This window comes from Solenopsis invicta, chromosome 16, assembly GCF_016802725.1.
Source record: "Solenopsis invicta isolate M01_SB chromosome 16, UNIL_Sinv_3.0, whole genome shotgun sequence".
NCBI lineage: Eukaryota > Metazoa > Arthropoda > Insecta > Hymenoptera > Formicidae > Solenopsis > Solenopsis invicta.
This window is the reverse complement of record NC_052679.1, coordinates 22,916,648-22,934,622: the sequence shown is the minus strand read 5'-3', so window position 1 is coordinate 22,934,622 and position 17,975 is coordinate 22,916,648. Positions and strand designations below refer to the sequence as shown.

The window sequence follows — 17,975 nt, the reverse complement described above, 5'->3', positions numbered from 1 at the left end:
TAATTAATTTTAATTTTTTATATTGTAATTTGAATTTAAAACTTTCAAACTATATTTGAGCTTTGTTCTCCAAACTATATTTTTCAAGTCGGTCAACACGACTCTTCAAAAACTAGTGAATCTATCGACTTTGACTTTTGCATGGATGTAAAGTACATGTTTATGACATTTTTTAGGTTTAAAATTCCGTAAATTAACAATATCCGTAAATGAACTTTTTTAGATTTTAGATTAAGTAATTAAAAAGTTGTTTCTTAAATCGAAACTTGTTTTTTAAAACACATTTTAATAATTTGCAATATTTTTTTTATTTATCTTGGTACAAACTAGTGCTTATAAATAATATCTAAAAATTTTTTGGAAATGTTTACTTTCTTTAAATATTTGTGATCTCGAAAATAAGTTCCTAAAAGATTTTATTGATATTCCTAAAAATGAAGAAGACGTACATATTTTTAAATTATTAATGCACAGATGTATCCTGTCAATATACTCGTATGTTCAAAGACACTTCTTATTCAGCTAATATTTTTAATAAAGATATACAAATTGGAAAGTATTGTGCGCGTTAAATATTGTGCACTACGAATATACGCAAATCTGTTGCAGCCAGCTATCTATTTGATCTATTCATTTTATGCAAAACTGATTGCAAGAGGACAAAGAAGAGAGGAGGTAAAAGGAGACATATAAAGACAACAGTAGAGATTGCATTTTTCACCTGTATTTACGTAATATGATCAATAAGTGCAATCTACTAACAATCTTAAAAACGTGACGCCTCCATTAACGCCTTTCGCTCGTGCTAAAGATAATAAGAGAAGAATGTTTACGAAACGTGAAATAATTTACCTGGTCGCGATCGCACAATTGCTCGCGAAGTAAGCTTAACATTATAGAAAAAAAAAAATAATAAAGTTAGGAGAATACTCGAATACGAATCAAGTCCGCTCCTCCGCGTTTCCGCGAGAACAATCGCTGAACAAACTCGAGAAGCATTCGCGTAATGTTTCCTCAGATCCCCGACACCGATACTTATTACGCGAGAATGCGAATTTTCTGTTACATCTTCTTCTCGCGCCTTGGCTGTCGCAAATGATTATCTTCGAAACAAAAGCAATCCAAATCCATTGAATAGATACATGAGAATACGTGAATTTTCTTTATTTTTTCGCCTTTTATCTTCTTCGCCTTCTTCTCCTAAATGAAATAAATCTCTTAATCGAAATAAATAAAAATTTCGTCTCTTTGGAATGCCCGAAATTATTTCGCGCGAGGTTGAGATTCGTTGACAAATTCGAAATTCAGGAAACTGTGTACAGTATTAATGTTTGGTGTATAACATCGCGTTTCGAAAGCTGTTGCGTCCCACGGGACATTTTCTACGGCGCCGACATGATCATCACTTCGCTTCGGGCAGATTAGTTGCCATGACTCTGAATCCATTATGATCGGCAATGTAATGCACTTGCTGAAGAATCCCGTTGGGATCGATGTAACTGTAGGCACCCCTGGTGGTACCGTCTAGCGACCTGGATTCGGTTTTGGCGCTCGAGTCCCCGGTGTAACTGTAATCGTACTGGCCCAGGGAGTCCTGGGTGTGATGCAGCGAGCTGTGAAGCAATCTGTAAGGCACCACCGGAAGTACGTACGGGGCAGGCAAGGCTACCCGTTTCTGAATGCTGGAGAACGGCGTCAGTTTCTTCAGATGGAAGACGTTCTGATTTGACGTATTTTCGTCGTCGAGAAGCGTGTTCTGTTTCGGAGTGGATAATGACGAGGCAATTGTGCTGGTGGGGCCCGAAGACGTGGGCGATACCTTCGAGAGACTCGGATCCGGTTTGGGTACGTTGATTTTTTCTGCCTCCGATCTTGGCAGCAGGAACGGATTGTTGGTACTCTAAAAAAGAAGAATTGAATAAAAGAAATTGCTCAATTTTGATTTTAATGTTGGACAGGTACACTGAAAGAAGTTATTTATTCGCGGGGGGAGGGGGGGCTACTAGCTTATTTACTTGCAGTGAGATTAAAAATTTCTTAATTGAAATATTTATGTAAATAAACTAAAGACATAATTTTTAATCAAATAATTTTTTCTTGCAATTCTAGAAAATATTTACTATTTTTATATACGAGTATTCAAGATAATCAGACTTTTTAATCTAAAGAGACCATTTAATTAAGTTTAATAATATTAGCTTATTTAATTATTATTTAAATATAAATAAAAATACAAAATTATATACTTAAGGTAATATGTCTGTTTATTTAAAAATAAATATTTTTATTTAAACAGAATAAACAAACGTTTGCATCTAAATATATAGTTTTTAGAAAATGCATTTTCTTCATTAAAAAAAAAATTTTTCTGTTTATGTATAAGCGTACTTGGAATGCCAACTTGAATATCGTTCTAAATGCAAAATTTATTTTCAATTACGCAACGGTATATATAACACATATATGTTCCGCCGAGATCATATTTTATTGATCGTAACTTGTGTTTTTAATGATCATTAGAATTACTGAATAATTATAAAATATAATATAGAAAAAATTAGATATATTTTTTATATACTTTTTAAGCGACGAAAAGTTTTAATGATATGCTTTTCATCGAAACGCTCGCTTTCTCAAGCACAAAATTCCATAGTGATCGCAGCGCTATAAATTTTCCGTACAAAAGAACATGTGATTTCTTCCCTTTTTACCGTCTCGTTTCTTTTATTTGAGCAAACTTCGATTGAGATGTCCGCGCAACTTACAAACCTCAAACTCTCGCGTCTTCGAATTTAGCTCGGCTTTGCTGTTGCTGTTGCTGTTGTCCGGCTGGATTTGGGCGAAGCTAAAGTACGACGGGACGATTTTGTACGACAGAATATTCGGATCCTGCCAATTGGCCTTCTGCAGCTCGTCAAGATGATTTCTCTTTGCCGCGGCTACCTCCGGCGTGTCTCGTACAGTTTGTACCTCATCTTTGGGTGGTTGCGGCAGATTGCTCGCGCTGACTCTAAATCCGTTCTTATCGTCCGCCGTATACGAGACCGTTTGCAAAATTCCATTTGCGTCGATGTAGGAATATCCTGCGGGCGCAAATAGAAACGATACTCTTCGATAACGATTATGTCATCTGAGGTACGCTTGTTCGCGCGCGGAGGAAACGTATTTACATTGTAAATTTTACAACGTACTTACAATGCGAATTCATGCATCTGTTATTAGTACACGTTACTTGTCGTAATTATTGCGGCTATTGATTAGCAAAATAGCATTAATTATAATACATAGATCTCCCTTTCGGTGATTACGAATATATTCATACGATTCCGTTCGCGTTAAATTACGCATCGCGCGCGTATCGTGAGTCATCACGTTGCAATTGAGAGAAAGAGAGAGAGAGAGAGAGAGAGAGAAGCGATCCTAACGCGCAACTGCGCATTGTCATCCGAAGAAATTTGCAGGGACGAGCATGGGCGTCTTTCTTACATCACGCCGGCGAGCATTAGCGAAAGATTCACTCGCCGCTCGCGGACGTAGGCCGGTAATGCACCTCTTGTAACACACTTCGCAAAAGAATGCATTCCATTTATGCACTTGCGGCACGCGCATTAGATCACGAATCGTGACAATCATCGCTATCCATTGAAAATGAATTTCATTTCACGTTTACATGAAGCGTCCCATCTTTGCGTGACCGGTCTTTATCAAAGACGGGCTCTCTTATTAAAACTCCAAAAAAATGTGCAAATTAAAATTAAAAAAAAAAAACTTACCACCCTGCGTGACGCCGTTCAAGGTAGTTTCCGCTTTGGCGTGATGAGGCCCCGTGAAGGAGTATTGGTAAGATCCCGATCCGTCTTGTATGTGGTACTGCCTTAACGGCGAAAGGGCCGGTATCGGACTCAGCCAAACATTGGCGAGCGGCAAAGCGATGGATCGTCCGATGACGAGGCTGCACAAAATTGTCTGTAGGCAGAGAAATGTGACAAGCGTTGACTTTAATCATCCAATTATTAACGCTTAGCTGAAAATACGATACGGTAAGCTCGCGACAAATGGTCAATTATTGGTGAAGCTTGTCAATGTACTTTTAATTAAAGGTAATTTTTATTCATGTACGAAAAGTTTGGAAAAATTAGCTAGACGCAAATCTGAAAATAAATTTTTATAGGACCATTAAAATAATTATACATATCCCCACTCCTGTCACAGTGTAACATCACACTCTTTTTCTGTAAATTTTAACGAATACAAAATGTAAAATTATAAAAATTACATATTTATTACATACGTGCAAATTGTGTTACTTTAACATATTCTTTAAATTATTTTTACAATTCTACATTTTATATTTGTTAAATTCAGTTAACATAGCAGACATGTGTTAAATTTACATATAAATATGTTCATTACTTAACACAAAAACTTTAATCACTTTAATTTCTTTCACAAAAGTACACAAATTTTCCAACGGTGTACAGGAATTATCAAATTATTGTGATATAAAAATTATCAAAATCAAATTCGTCTATAGCTCGAATTAGAACTATAACAAGCGATATCAATTTAGCACACTTATTTTATACGGTAATATCTGTCTTGCGTTACATTCCGCAAATGCAATACGTCTCGTCATTTGAGCAGTTATGTTTGTTAATCAATTAATTAAATAGCGGTGCATCAGCTGCAACAGCTATACAGACGTGAGGATATGGCTATCATTATACGGCAGGCATAATTTTCTACTCGAGATATTACCATTTGGAGAGGCGTACGCGCGATAGAATTAACCGTGACGGTTACGCGAACCCCAATGGCATAAACACGATCCCGGAATGGTATAAACTTTCATCAATCGCGGAAATTCAGCTCGATTGCGCGGAACGGCTCCCGGCACAATTGAACTGAATATGCTATGACATTTTTTTTCTCGCGAAACATAGCCACATTCTCCGAATTGCAAGCGACGATTCGAATTTAGGACTTCGACCGCCAGCAAGCAGCTATATTGTAATTTGGTCGAATCAATAGTTATTACCGGGAGATACTGAGTTAGACGATGCTCGCATTGAAACGGTACTGGAGGAACGCTTATTGTCGTATTAATATAGATTCTGCCTTCGCAAGTACGCTTGGGTGATTAACTAATCGTGAAATCAATATACGGTCGCAAATATGTCGGGCGCGAGTGTGTGTCTCTATTGTCCGGAAGATTTTCGCGCTACTTGGTAAATTCAATTGTAAAACTTTCGTTTCACCTCAGTCCTCGTTTGTCACAAACACGGGGGTAAAACGCCAAAAGTTTATTCCTATACCTACCACGAAGGTGGACGACGCAACTGAATTAGAGATGTCCACGAGAGTAAGATGCCGCAAACTACCTTGAGATTAATTACAAAGTGGTCAAACGCGACGTGAGTGGAGGAAACAGTACGCGAACGTAAATTAACTTAAACATAAATTATACTTAACCCTCCGTGACCTAACCGGAGATTTGAGGACCCAGGCGAAAAATTACGCTACCTCAAATTCGGACACATACAAAAGAAAGTGAAAAAGTTAGTTTTCGGGTCGAACAATTGTGACATTGTTTTCTGAAATAAAAGAATTTTTTTCAAATTTTTAAAACCCAAAAAATTCTTTTAAAAAACACTATCAGGCACTAATGACCCGGTTGAGCTAGAAAAGCAGGAATATGATGAACTACAGAGGGTTAATCACCGTTAGTTGCGTCTAAGGTAAGCGCAAAAGTGCGACGTGTACAGTTTAAGAATGTACAGGGGATATATCAGAATATTAAGAAAATTATAAAAAAATTACAAATAGTTTTACATTGCATTTGAAAGTAGTAGAAAAAATTTGGCTGCGCTTTTCTATTCTGAATAAAAAATTATTTCAGTAAGAAGTAGGCACGTGCTTTAATAAAAATGTAATTAATAATAAAACAATAAAATAAGAAATAATAAAAATAATCTAAATTTTTTTTATTGACTTTAATTATTCAAGATAATTTTATGTAAAATTTTATTGCGCAGAGATCAGTTCTGTAAACTAAATAAAATCACTAAGCAGATAATCACAATAAAACTTTGTATAATCTTAAAGTACTTACATAAAACATCAAAATTTTTTTAATGTTGTAATAATAATTTAATTTTTAATAACACAAATAGAGTAAATAAAATATAAAAATATGTTATTAAATAAAAATATAATCTTATTTACACAACTATGTACATAGTTTATTTGAAGTGTTAATATTAAACACAAATAACAGTTAATATTAAACACATTTTCAAGTTTCATTTACTTTGCAAGTACCATATATCAAATACATCTTTAAACTGTTGGAAAACTCTCAAAAAAAAAAAGGATTCACTCACGAATATCATGATCGTCCTCGGTTGAATCAGGCCGGCGGTGAACCGTCGCTCGATCGTGGCTAGCGGATCGCGGGCCCTTCGATCGCGGGCTTTTCTTTTTCACTCGCCTAGGATAATCCCGGTGAGAGTCGGCTAACGGGTGTGAGAGTGTAAGCTCTCGGTCGCATCCTCTTATATAGGGATCCCCGTGGACCTGCCGCGCGCACTTACGGTGATTCCCCACCCAGAGTCGCGCGCGACGACGCGACGGACGGGGCCCTTGCGCGGGGTCCTACACGGGGCCCCGCGGGATCGCTCGCTTCTCGCTAGCGAGCCCCGAAGTGCCTGTTCGTTGCCTGTTCGCTCGCAAATCACCCCGCGCTCGATTTCCACCGTCGATAAATCAACGTTTATTGGTCTCGCGTATGTACGAGCCGTCGATCTTGCGCGCATTCCGGGCGCACCGGCCGGGAACGCGTCCAGGCCGAGAGAATACGACGCCACGCTTTCCGACGCGCCCCATGTAATAAGGATGCAAAAGGCGCGAGCGCAATAATGCGCGCGACGCCATGCCGCAACGAAAAGGTAATTTACGCGGGACGGATTTTAAATCTCGTCCTCTCCCTCGCAGCTGGTCTCGGGTGAATTTTATTCGTCGGCTGGCTGTCGATATCACTTAAGTAGACGCGTAAATTATTTTACGACCGACGAGATATATCGATTTTAAATTTATCCGTACGTCCGCTTTTTATCCAAGAATCACTTTAAAGCTAATTCTTTATTTTTATTAAAAAGAAAGGTATCAGGGAATTAGTATGCGGAGATCCTCTCGCGTAAGTGAATTGATAGTATTGACTTCCTAAAGCGATTTATCTGACTTATCTAAATAGGTTTTCCGGACGTTATTTAGGATTAACGTTTCGCTGAAACGGCCGCGTTTGATCGCCGCTGATAATGCGTTAAATCCGCGTAATGGTTCGCCATCATTGTTAATAATACCTCGTTTACTTGTTATTAAAGACGTTGCGCATAATTAATCGCGGCCTATCTCTCACACAAGAGTAATCTTCATTACCTTTAAATTGCATTATTGCTGGTTTGCGACGCATTCATCAACAGCGATACGGGAATAAGCTGCGTCATAAATGCTGAAACAACTAAAGAGCGTGTTATTACGAGCTGCATAATGATATTGGAGGGTAAACGATGGACGGAAGAAAAGGTTTTGCACATGCCAATGCAAATACGGCCATTGCACAATGTTACGAGACTTAAATGGAGCCGAGGTAAATCTCTGCCGAGACAAGCAGCTCTCTCTCTCTCTCTCTCTCTCTCTCTCTCTCTCTCTCTCTCACTAAATCGAATTATCATATTCAAATCTAAGTGACTGTCGCTCCATCGAGGATAAATAAAAATTAGCCGATAATCAAAATAAATAATTTTCCCCCGTATTTCTTTAAAAAAGAAATTTTATTCCGCAAAAGGGAAAATCGACAAATAATAATGGTTCATGTTGACTTATCAGCTTACGTCTCGACTCCGTCGCAGTATGGAAAACGGAGAGCCTCGGAAAGTATGGTGAAGGCGCCGTTGAAATTTTACAAATTCGATTTCGCATCCAATGCGATTTGCGTGATGCGTGCAGCGAAGCCATCGGCGAAACGCCGGAGCGAAGAGGAATCGAAACGGGGCGTCCGACTGATTCTCGACAAAAATCGTCGGCGGCGGCGCGAACCTCGGTGATAGAAACGAAAATAAAAGGAAATTAAAAAGGAAAATAGAAAGGAACGCGAAATGCAATTAGCGAGCGGTGAAAATGAAACGATACCGGCGCGCAGCGAAAGGTCCGCGTCCATTTAGGGAAGGTCCGAGATGGCCGCGGGGCCTCCAGCGTCTCTCCGCGCCGCCGATCGCATAAATAATGCCCGGCCGCGGATTTACGGCCGGCTCGCTTAATCCGACGATGTAAGGGAACGATACGAGCGTAATGAGTTCATCAATTTCGACGAAATTACTCACGTGCCCGTTCGCGCAACAAGTCGCCGCTGCGCCGGCGGGGGAGGACTCTCTCTCTCTCTCTCTCTCTCTCTCTCACTCTCACTCTCACTCTCTCTTTCTCACCGACGACGCGCGGACACGTGGGCGATACTGCGTTGGTTTTGACATTGGCACTAAACGGGCACCCTCTCATTCTCTTTCTCCTCCTCTCTCTTTCTCTTTCGTCCCGCATTAAATGGCTCTCGTAGAGCCGACTATCTAACCGCGCTGCGTACCGATGCGATGCAATGCAATGCCGCTGAGAAATGCAACGAGAAGGCACCGCGTGCGGCGATGATGCTAAATCAACCCCTTCTCCCCCCCCCCCCCCGTGGAGCAAAAACAATGGCAACTATCAATTCCGTTGGTATGCAACGGGAGAAAGAAAGGGACGTCCAATATCAATGCAATCGGTTTTCAAATATCAAACATTAATACAATTTCGTGTTAGAATAAATTATAGATTGGTGTAGTTTCTAGAATTCTGTCACACAGAAGCTTCTCATGAATAACTATAAATCTCTTAAATTTGACAAATTGCAATTAATTTACGTTATTAATAATGCTTGTCGGTTTCTAATAAAATATGTTTTAAAATTCCTTGTGATTTTTACTTTTTAAATTTCACAAAAAGTATATAAAAATGCAATGATACACGTCATTAGAAATACTTAACTATCTTTTAATTAAATGTATTTTTTAATTTGCTATAACTTTTGATTTTTCAAATCTCATGAAAGGATATATATAAATATAACAATATGTTATTAGAAATAACTTGACCATCGGTTTCTTTTAATTGAATGTATTTTTAGATTTCTTATGATTTTTACTTTTAAAAATCTCACAAAAAATACATAAAAAATTTATGATATTTTATTAGAAATATTTAATCGTCGATTTCTTTTAATTAAATCTCATAAAAAATACATAAGAAAATATAATAATATATCTTTTATACACTTTCTATGAGATTTTAAAAAACAAAAATCATGAAAAACTTGAAAATACATTTAATTAAAAGAAACCGATTATAGTAATTTCAATGATACATTATTATACTTATATTCCATGGCATAAAGTGAAAGCTTTAAAATAATATATTAATAACTATCATTGCCACTATTGCATCTTTATCATACATAATTATTATATGTTAATTATTACATAATTATCATATACGCATAATGATTTCTGCCTCTCGCAATTTCTGAGACAGCTTCTGTTCGAGCTATTCGAAGACGCGGCGAGCATCGCGACCCGCTCTCACGGCTTTGGAATTCACGTCCTCGTATTATGTCCAGTTACGCGCAGAGCTGGAAACATTGTCGCTGCCGGCGTAAGTTTCCCACCATCGGGCAGGATTTCAATGCACGCACGGAGCAACTAATCCGCGTGTCACACTAATCGCAGCTGGAGCTCTCGCAGTCTAATTATCGCGGGTTTATTCCCACTCCGCGGAGAGCAAACGCCCGATACTACCCTAAGATTAGTCTGGTCGCGCGCGACGTCTTTATTGCAACGGCTCGTATTCCGCTCGTAAAACTCTCCTCCCGGAACAGGGCGCGCAAAGATCGTCGCGTTCTATAACGCATTCTCCCGGACGCTTCTTCCCGCCTGTCGTTACGAGACGCGGTAATAGAATATGTACGTACACCTCGGAACGCGATGCGATGCGATGCGACGCGATGCGTCGCCGATTCGACCGATCGTAAAGAAAAATCTGTAACTCTCGAAATTGCGTCGCAGTCTCGTAAAAAAAAAGTCGCGTAAATAATTTCTCGTAACGTAATAATTAAGATATAGCGATCGACCGGTTTGTTACCGATCGCAAACCGTATACGTTATTCGCGGAGCGCTGGAAATATTAAGTAAGTTGCGAAGTCACCTTTCCTGCGAGATGAAGTCGTTACAACTTTGCGTTGGACATAGAGATACATATTTTATCAGACACAGTAGCATGGTCATCGTCCATCTCATAAAAAAATACGCAAGAACGAAAATAGAAAGAATTGCTTTTAAAATAAATTACAGAAATTTCTACATTTTGAATCAAATTGGGAAATTTTTGTTTTATTTCATGTTATTATCTTTATTAATTTCCTGTCGTGCAAATTAATAAAATAACGACAGTAATAATAATATAATTAGTGTTAGAATATACAAAAGTGGTCGTACGCATTAATACACTACGTACAGGATGTAACGAATTGTAAAATAAATTTACAGAGCTCTCCCATAATGTTTTAATGCTTTATCGTTAAATTCGGAGCAGAAACACGGTTATAATTCTCACGGGGGATATTAAAGCAGAGATTCCGCTTCTCGATATCCGAGCGGTCGATAGCCGAGTGTTAATTCTGCCGAGGATAACGAGGATGAGGTTTAAGCACACGGCATTGTGTACACAAAGTGCTCGACTGTAGCTAAATACGCAATGTCAGCTGAATATTACGTTTACGGGCGCTCACGTTTTGCCCATTTGCTTACGTGCGAATTGCGCATCTCGCCGCGTTTACGTTTCGCTACGCGGCGATGCGGCAGGTACATTTCTCAAAACCTCGGGAAACGTCGTTTCCATTTTTTAGCCTTGTCAAGATTGCCGCGAAAACAACCTGATATCTTCCGCACCTCATCTTCTTCGTCGCATGATTTTGATACGGCAACACGTCACCGCCGATGCGACCATATATCTTACGCGGAATGTTATTCCCGCATATACGCGCGAGATCCGTCTACAGGACATTCGGCTTCGCCTTTTACGGTAGGACGAATCTTTCTTGCGTATCGATCCCGCAGACCGTTGACCATCCTTTTGTACAGTGGTGCTTAAAAGAGACTTTTCGCCAAATATTTTCATATAATAATGATAACTTAATATATTTTTTTTTTTAAGTGAGAGAATGATGCGAGAGGTAAAAATATTGTGAAAAGTTGCATTTTTATCTCAAGAAATGAGGAGTCAACAATAATGATGCTCACAAAACCAGTTTTTTAATATGATTATGAAAAGTTTATTTGAAGCTAAAAGTCAATAAGAATAAAGTACCAAAGCCGAATAGGATTCACCGTATTTTATTTTTTATTAACTCGGTTTATGGAAATATTGAAATAAACTATAAGTGAGACTAAAATGTTTATTTCAATTACTCACAAAATTAAAATGGTCCATATAGAACATTTGTAAATAAACAAAAATATTTTTTAACTGTGATATTGAGTCTTATTAAATGCTTGTGTTTTAATAAGGCTCGAATCAAAAATAAATTGAAAATAACAAAGAAACTAAACATTATCTTCCAAATTACTTTTGAAATGATTATTAATCACAACAACGCGATTTAGAGTTTACTCTACTCTTAAACCATTATCTTTAATTTGTCTGTAATTAATTTTTTAACTTTTGGATTGTCATAATTGATACAATCTCAACAAAAATGGATTTATTATTGAGAACACAACAATTTTTGAAATCTTAACATTTTTTTTTTAAATTCCATAAGATCATTATTAGTTTTAACATCGTAAAACTAAATAAATAAAATACAATACGTGAAAATATGTGAACGTGACAAAGCATAAGCAACATACGCGAAACAGCCATTTATTTTAGGATATTAGCAAAGTTAGAAATATGAGTAGAAAAAAAAAATGTTTGATGGACGTTTCGCGTCCAGTCTCTTTCGCTCCCAGGTACGCATCAATGCACAATATAACATTTATTATTATCCTCTTCCTTTGAAGCATGCATCACATTTTGACATGAAGGATTCTGGCTTCTTTGTAAATTCTTGGTTCCGCTGCGCATTTCCATTCTATTATTATTATTTCTTTTTTTTATTAATATCGTCGGTTCTACAAGATTATATAAGAGAAAATGCAGATATTTTCTAGATGAATATCATCCGTCCATGCACCACTGCGGCACAGCAAGGAATAAGCACAACGCCAGTTTTGATCCGGACGAGACGCACACCGCGCGAGCGACATCGAATACAAACAGGTCCGACGTTTCGCCCCTGTCGCCTCTTTGCGTCAATAAAAGCTGTCTCACGCCGCCGCGCCGCCAGGAACGACCTGATTTACGAGCACGGTCCGTATAAAACCTTCCCCGAAGATCAGCCGGCTTGAATAATTCGCGGTATCTCTCGCGCATTCGTGCGCATCACCTGGCGTGAAGGATGCTGCGATTTCGAGAGCTGAATAATTCCGTTTAGCTCCGAGTAAATCCGCTCGCCGATGACGTAAATAGCTTGTGAATTGTTCTAAGACGAGATACGTGTGCGCGCGTGCTCGTGCGAAGCGGCGTGATTTCGGATAAACGCGCAATGGGGATAATGCTTCCTCTATCGGCGCAAGAAGGCGACGTGCGACGTGTACACGCAACGAAGCGCGCGGCGGCGACCGCACGATCTTATACGGGCGAAATCGAGTTAGGCTCCCGGCATAAATCGCCGGGCGTGCGCGTCCGCGGACTTTCGCCTTTCCGTCGGAAATTCGCGCGGGCAATTATAAAAGGGCGATAAATAATATGCTAATTAGCCGGCGCGCTATACACGTCGGCGATACGCGGGTGGATCCCTAGCGTGGCTCGGACGCGAACGTGAATCACGATCGTTGGCCGCGAGCGTGTACTACAAGGAGGAACTAACGTCCGATCGAAGATTACGGGGACTAACTAACGATTCCATTTGCTGATTGCCCGGTCACTCCGGCTACTCCGGGCCGCTTTTATCGGCTCGCCTCCCACGAGAGGAGGCCTTAACGCGCGCGCACGTACGCTGATAAGCGCAAGTTGCAAGGTTGCGCGTGCTGGCCGCGATCAATTAAGATCGATCGATACTTAAATATTCCGTCGTTGTGCGTGAAACTATCCCTGATGTAGTCCCCCCGCTCAGTCCCTCGCAATCTCTTACAGTTTGCAAATAGTCTTATCTTTAGCGTTAGATATTTATCGCCGCTATTTGTCATTAAACAGGGGGATTCTTAAGTGTATACAGAAGCTCTGAGAGCTGATGAAAGAGGACCCGGGGTAGAGACTCATGTTTAGGATACTTCTTTTCAATTCAATATTAACCCTCAAACATAGCACATTGATCTAGGAGATCCATACAAAATTTTGATGTGTGAAGAGGGAATGAAATGGAAGCAATGTTTGCCGTTATTTATATAAAATTATTTAGATGAAAAAATGTATCTTTATCTTGATTATTATTTATATGATCTTTATTTTCATCTGAGGTAAAAAAAGCATTATCTTTTTCAAATTATTTAAGATAATGTGAACAATAACGAGAATGAAGTATATTGTCCTTAGCCTCAATCTTTAAAAATCATTCATCCTAACGGAAGAATTTTTCAAAGTGATAAAAACAAGATTGCGTTTTGAAATTTACAGTCGTTTTAACGTGAACTATGAATTTTATGTCAAAATACAGCCCAGACTGCACAGATCAGTAGTATATAATGTAAAAATTGTCTCAAAACTAAAAATTGGAAAACTTTCACAAAGAATTTTGTCAATTATTTTATATGTTGCATGAGTTATACATTCTTTCTATTTTTTTTTAACTTTGATTTGATTTTTATTTGCGTATTGAATCAAGTTCAAAGAAAAATATTTATTTGTGAGATTAAATTATGTGAAGAGCTTATATTTAAAAAAAAATAAAGATTTTAGAAATAAAAATAGGAACATTTTGTTCCCATATCCCAAATTATTTTGCTCAATTTTGCGATATTATATACCAAAATATTTCTCTTTGGATTTGAATCAATACGCAAATAAAAAAAGTTAAAAAAATAAAAAAAAACATAACTCACACTAAGCAATGATTGACAAAGCACCTTTTAAAAGTTTTTCAATTTGTAGTTTTGGGACAATTTTTATATTACTACTAATCTGTACAATCTGAGCTACGTTTTGATATGCACTGTCATTATTAAAAATCTAAAAATAGTTCACGTTACGTATATTACAAATTTTCAATAATAACAGCAAACTTTAGAACCCAACCCTATGTGTTATTAGTTTTAAAAATCCTGTCGGGATGAGTAACTAAAGACAATATATTTCTTCTCATTATTGTTTACATTATTTCAGATAATTATAAAAAATAATTCAAGATAAAAATAAAAATAATAAATTATAATAATCTAAAAATTATCTAGATAAAAACATATACTTTTATTTTTACTAGAAAAAATAAAATTAAATCATCTTTATCTTATCTAAGATACGTTTACATTTAATTTATCTAATCTTTATCTAGAAAATTTTAAGTAAGCGCACTACTGGATAGAAGCTTCGGGATAGGGAGAGAAAAAAAGATAAAAGTCTTATCAATCAGAACTCAACTACATAATTCAAATGACAAAGAAGTAAAGTTTTTCTTATCATATTCTTTTCATTACATAATTATATTTTTAAAAAAATTAAAATAATTTTATCTTGAAAGTATTATTCTTTAGCTTTAAAACGGGTTATTAAGTTCTTAAAAGTTTTTTGTTACAAAGATCTGATTTAATTAAAAAAAATATATTTTTTACAAATCTTTATTTTCGCATAATGATTTTTCCGTAATAATTTCACAATAAATTATTTTTCAGCAATGCCATCTATTCAGTTACATTTCTGAGACTTTTAACCTCCATTAAAAAATTTGTTGAAAAATATTAATTGAATCAAAGTTATAATTTCTCAAAATTGCTTGAATCTCTCAGACCCATGTGCTGTGTTCAAAAGTTAATTAATTGCTTTAATTTGTACAACTATAAAAAAACGATATTATTTTTTGTCTTATTTCGATTAAAAATTTCCTTCTTTTAATTAATGTTACTGAATCAGCTTCCTTTTAAGAACGTTTATGGCAAAGTCCACTCATCTCTTATTGCGAGCAATAGAAAAGTTTCATTACCACGAAACAATCATTCTTCGTGTAATCGACGTAAAACGTTAACGATCATTGTGGGACTCGTAGCTTAAAGTATAATTACTGTCCAGAGCAGATAACCGACGAGATTCTTGAAATTTTCGTACTCTAGATAAGCAAAAGTGGATCACACATAGATCGTGACGTGAGATTGTCTGCGGAAGGCGCACGTAAGATTAATTTTCTCATATCGCCAGCATCGTAGGGCTTGACTCGCAGAAATTGCAGCGTGCGCAGAAACGTTTCTTCTTTTCGTCCCATTATCGCGATGGTCCGACTATTTTCATGCAAATAAAAAAAAAACGCGCGCGGATAGCTTACGCCGAATTCACCGAACAATTCGAGCCGATGCTTCAGTTAATTGAAGCAGCTTATCAGATAAGATTAAAAAGCTTTGATATATTATAAGTAAATCTCTTGCTAATTATCTCTTGACATAATTTATCTTATTCTAAAATTTTATCGATTCCTTTTAATTGTTTTTGAAGCAGTCGGATAAAGTAGCGCAATAGGATTCGATTTATATCGAAGGGGATTCTAAAACAAATTATCGACACTTTTTTATTAAAAGATGTCTTTACTGAGAGAGAAAAAAATTATAGCAATTATTACGATTTAACTATAATTCATAAATCATTTTTGATGCAAATACAGGCTTGGACAAAATTATAAGATACCTACGTATCTGTTCCATTTATCTGAAATATTTTTATCTGTATTATTTCAAATTGAGTAGTACAGTAACTAGTATATTATACATAAATTTAAATTTAACTGCGTAAAATAATTTGTTTTAACATCCCCTTAAGTGTTTTCTTCTCAACTTTATATTAATTATAATAATATATTAATATGTATAACTATAAACTTTAAAAGTGTTGGTATCTTTTTCTTTTTCAAAATTTCCTTTTTTTTATTAATATTAGTGAAAAGTTGTCAAAATACTGGCAAAGACCTAAAGCAACACCCTGCTGTGTCTGAAATCTATCAATCAATTTTGGACCCAATTTCTTAGACGCTCGTTTTGGATTACATTGCGAAGACATTAATTATTCCAAAATACGAAACAGTATTATAAAAACTATACCATTCGATAGAAGACGTTTTATAGTTCGTATTCATGTTTTTTAAATTAATATTTTTAGTTTTCGTTTAAGAAATATTATTTCAAAACAAAGCGGTATACTAGTATTTTAATGACTCCTCTAATACTGGCATTAACTACGTTTCGCCTGACGAACGTTCGTGGCATAGTGTACTCATTGATTTAGAGCTCTTCAACTCGCTCGCGTCCAGAAACTTCGAGAGGGATGCAGGTTTATGGCGCGGAATCTATTTCGGGTGAACGCACGCGGAAACGCAATCTCGGGCGTAAACATCTCGCGTGACGCGAACAATCGCGGTACGTGGCCAGTACGTATACACGGCCGAATGTCTCGGAAATCATTATCCGAGACGCTTTATCGGGCGCGGGCCATCCGCGCGCGGGCGCACGGTAACGTATGCGCAGCTTTTATCGGTGCGAATGCCTACGTGCGCTACGTGCGCTGGACGTTTCTATTATCGCGAGTGTGAATCGTCATGCCTTCCCACCTTCGTCCGTTCGTCCGTTGCGTTCTACCTCGATCTCCGCCATCGGATCCCGCGCGGAAGACAGCCGATTTTTCCGGGGAGATGGACCCTGGCGAAAATAGTGTATGCTTATCAAACGTTTATAAGATGTTTGCTCAAGCGTTGAGTAGATGTTTCATTGGAGTTAAAATATCTCTCTAGTAGAAACTTTATGCATTTTTTTTTTTTAATAGTTACTAGACTTTTTTATTACTTCTGTGTAGTTAATTGTAAACGCTTAGAAACTTTTAATATTTAAGGGTAGGATTCTATTAAGTGTTATCAGATCTCTGTGTGAATTGATTTTTGTACAGAATTAAAAACGGCACTGTCAAAGCGCACCTCTCACTTTATTTACCTTTGTCGACGACTTCAACTTTGAGTATTCCCATCAGTGAACTACTTTATTATATAGAATATTGGTAAAAAATTCACCATTTTCAAGATGAAGGTTTATAATGCTGCGCTTTATATTCTATTGTGAACTTTTATTTACGGGAAAGAGAACTGCGCCTCGCCTATTTAAAAGCAGTGCATAATCTCTCTAGAAATCGCCATGTTATACAGATGTTTATTAATTAGATTTGTTCTTTTTCCACATCTCAAAACTAAACTTCTTGCACGGGAGGGGGTTATTTTTTTTTCTTTCTCTCCAATGTGAAAAAGAAAAAGAGGAAAGATCAATTTTGCGAGAAATTCAGTCCCGTAATATGGAAAAAGAACTTATTGTTTATGAACAAAACGTTTTGGAGATGTTGTGAGATTGTTTTGATGCGAACTGAAATCGGTATTACGTGTGTTCAAAGCGTTTCTTGTGAAGAGTCTTTCAATAGCATAGTTTCAAATGTTTAATAGCATAGTTTCAAACACTTCTATCAGGGTAACTTTGCTCCTTACTGGGCGAACCATTCATCTCCTTAAATAAAGAGGAATGCCATTAGAGCATTTACGCCGCGCGAGGATTTACGCCGCAGAAGTCAGAAAAAGTAAAAGGAGCTGAGATAACTTGCTTGTAACCACTCTATCTGTTATA

At 37.2% G+C, this 17,975-nt stretch overlaps 1 protein-coding gene across 1 annotated transcript; it reads right to left on the bottom strand.

The window, feature by feature from the left end:
- Positions 1 to 704: 704 nt before the first annotated feature.
- LOC105199756 lies at positions 705 to 6,544 on the bottom strand. The gene is made up of 4 exons (XM_011166981.3): positions 6,384 to 6,544; positions 3,774 to 3,966; positions 2,770 to 3,083; positions 705 to 1,900 (listed from the first exon to the last, which is right to left on the bottom strand). The coding sequence occupies exons 1-4, from the start codon at positions 6,390 to 6,392 to the stop codon at positions 1,403 to 1,405; spliced, it is 1,014 nt and encodes a 337-aa protein (XP_011165283.1). The 5' UTR covers positions 6,393 to 6,544; the 3' UTR covers positions 705 to 1,402.
- Between the last annotated feature and the right edge of the window lie 11,431 nt (positions 6,545 to 17,975).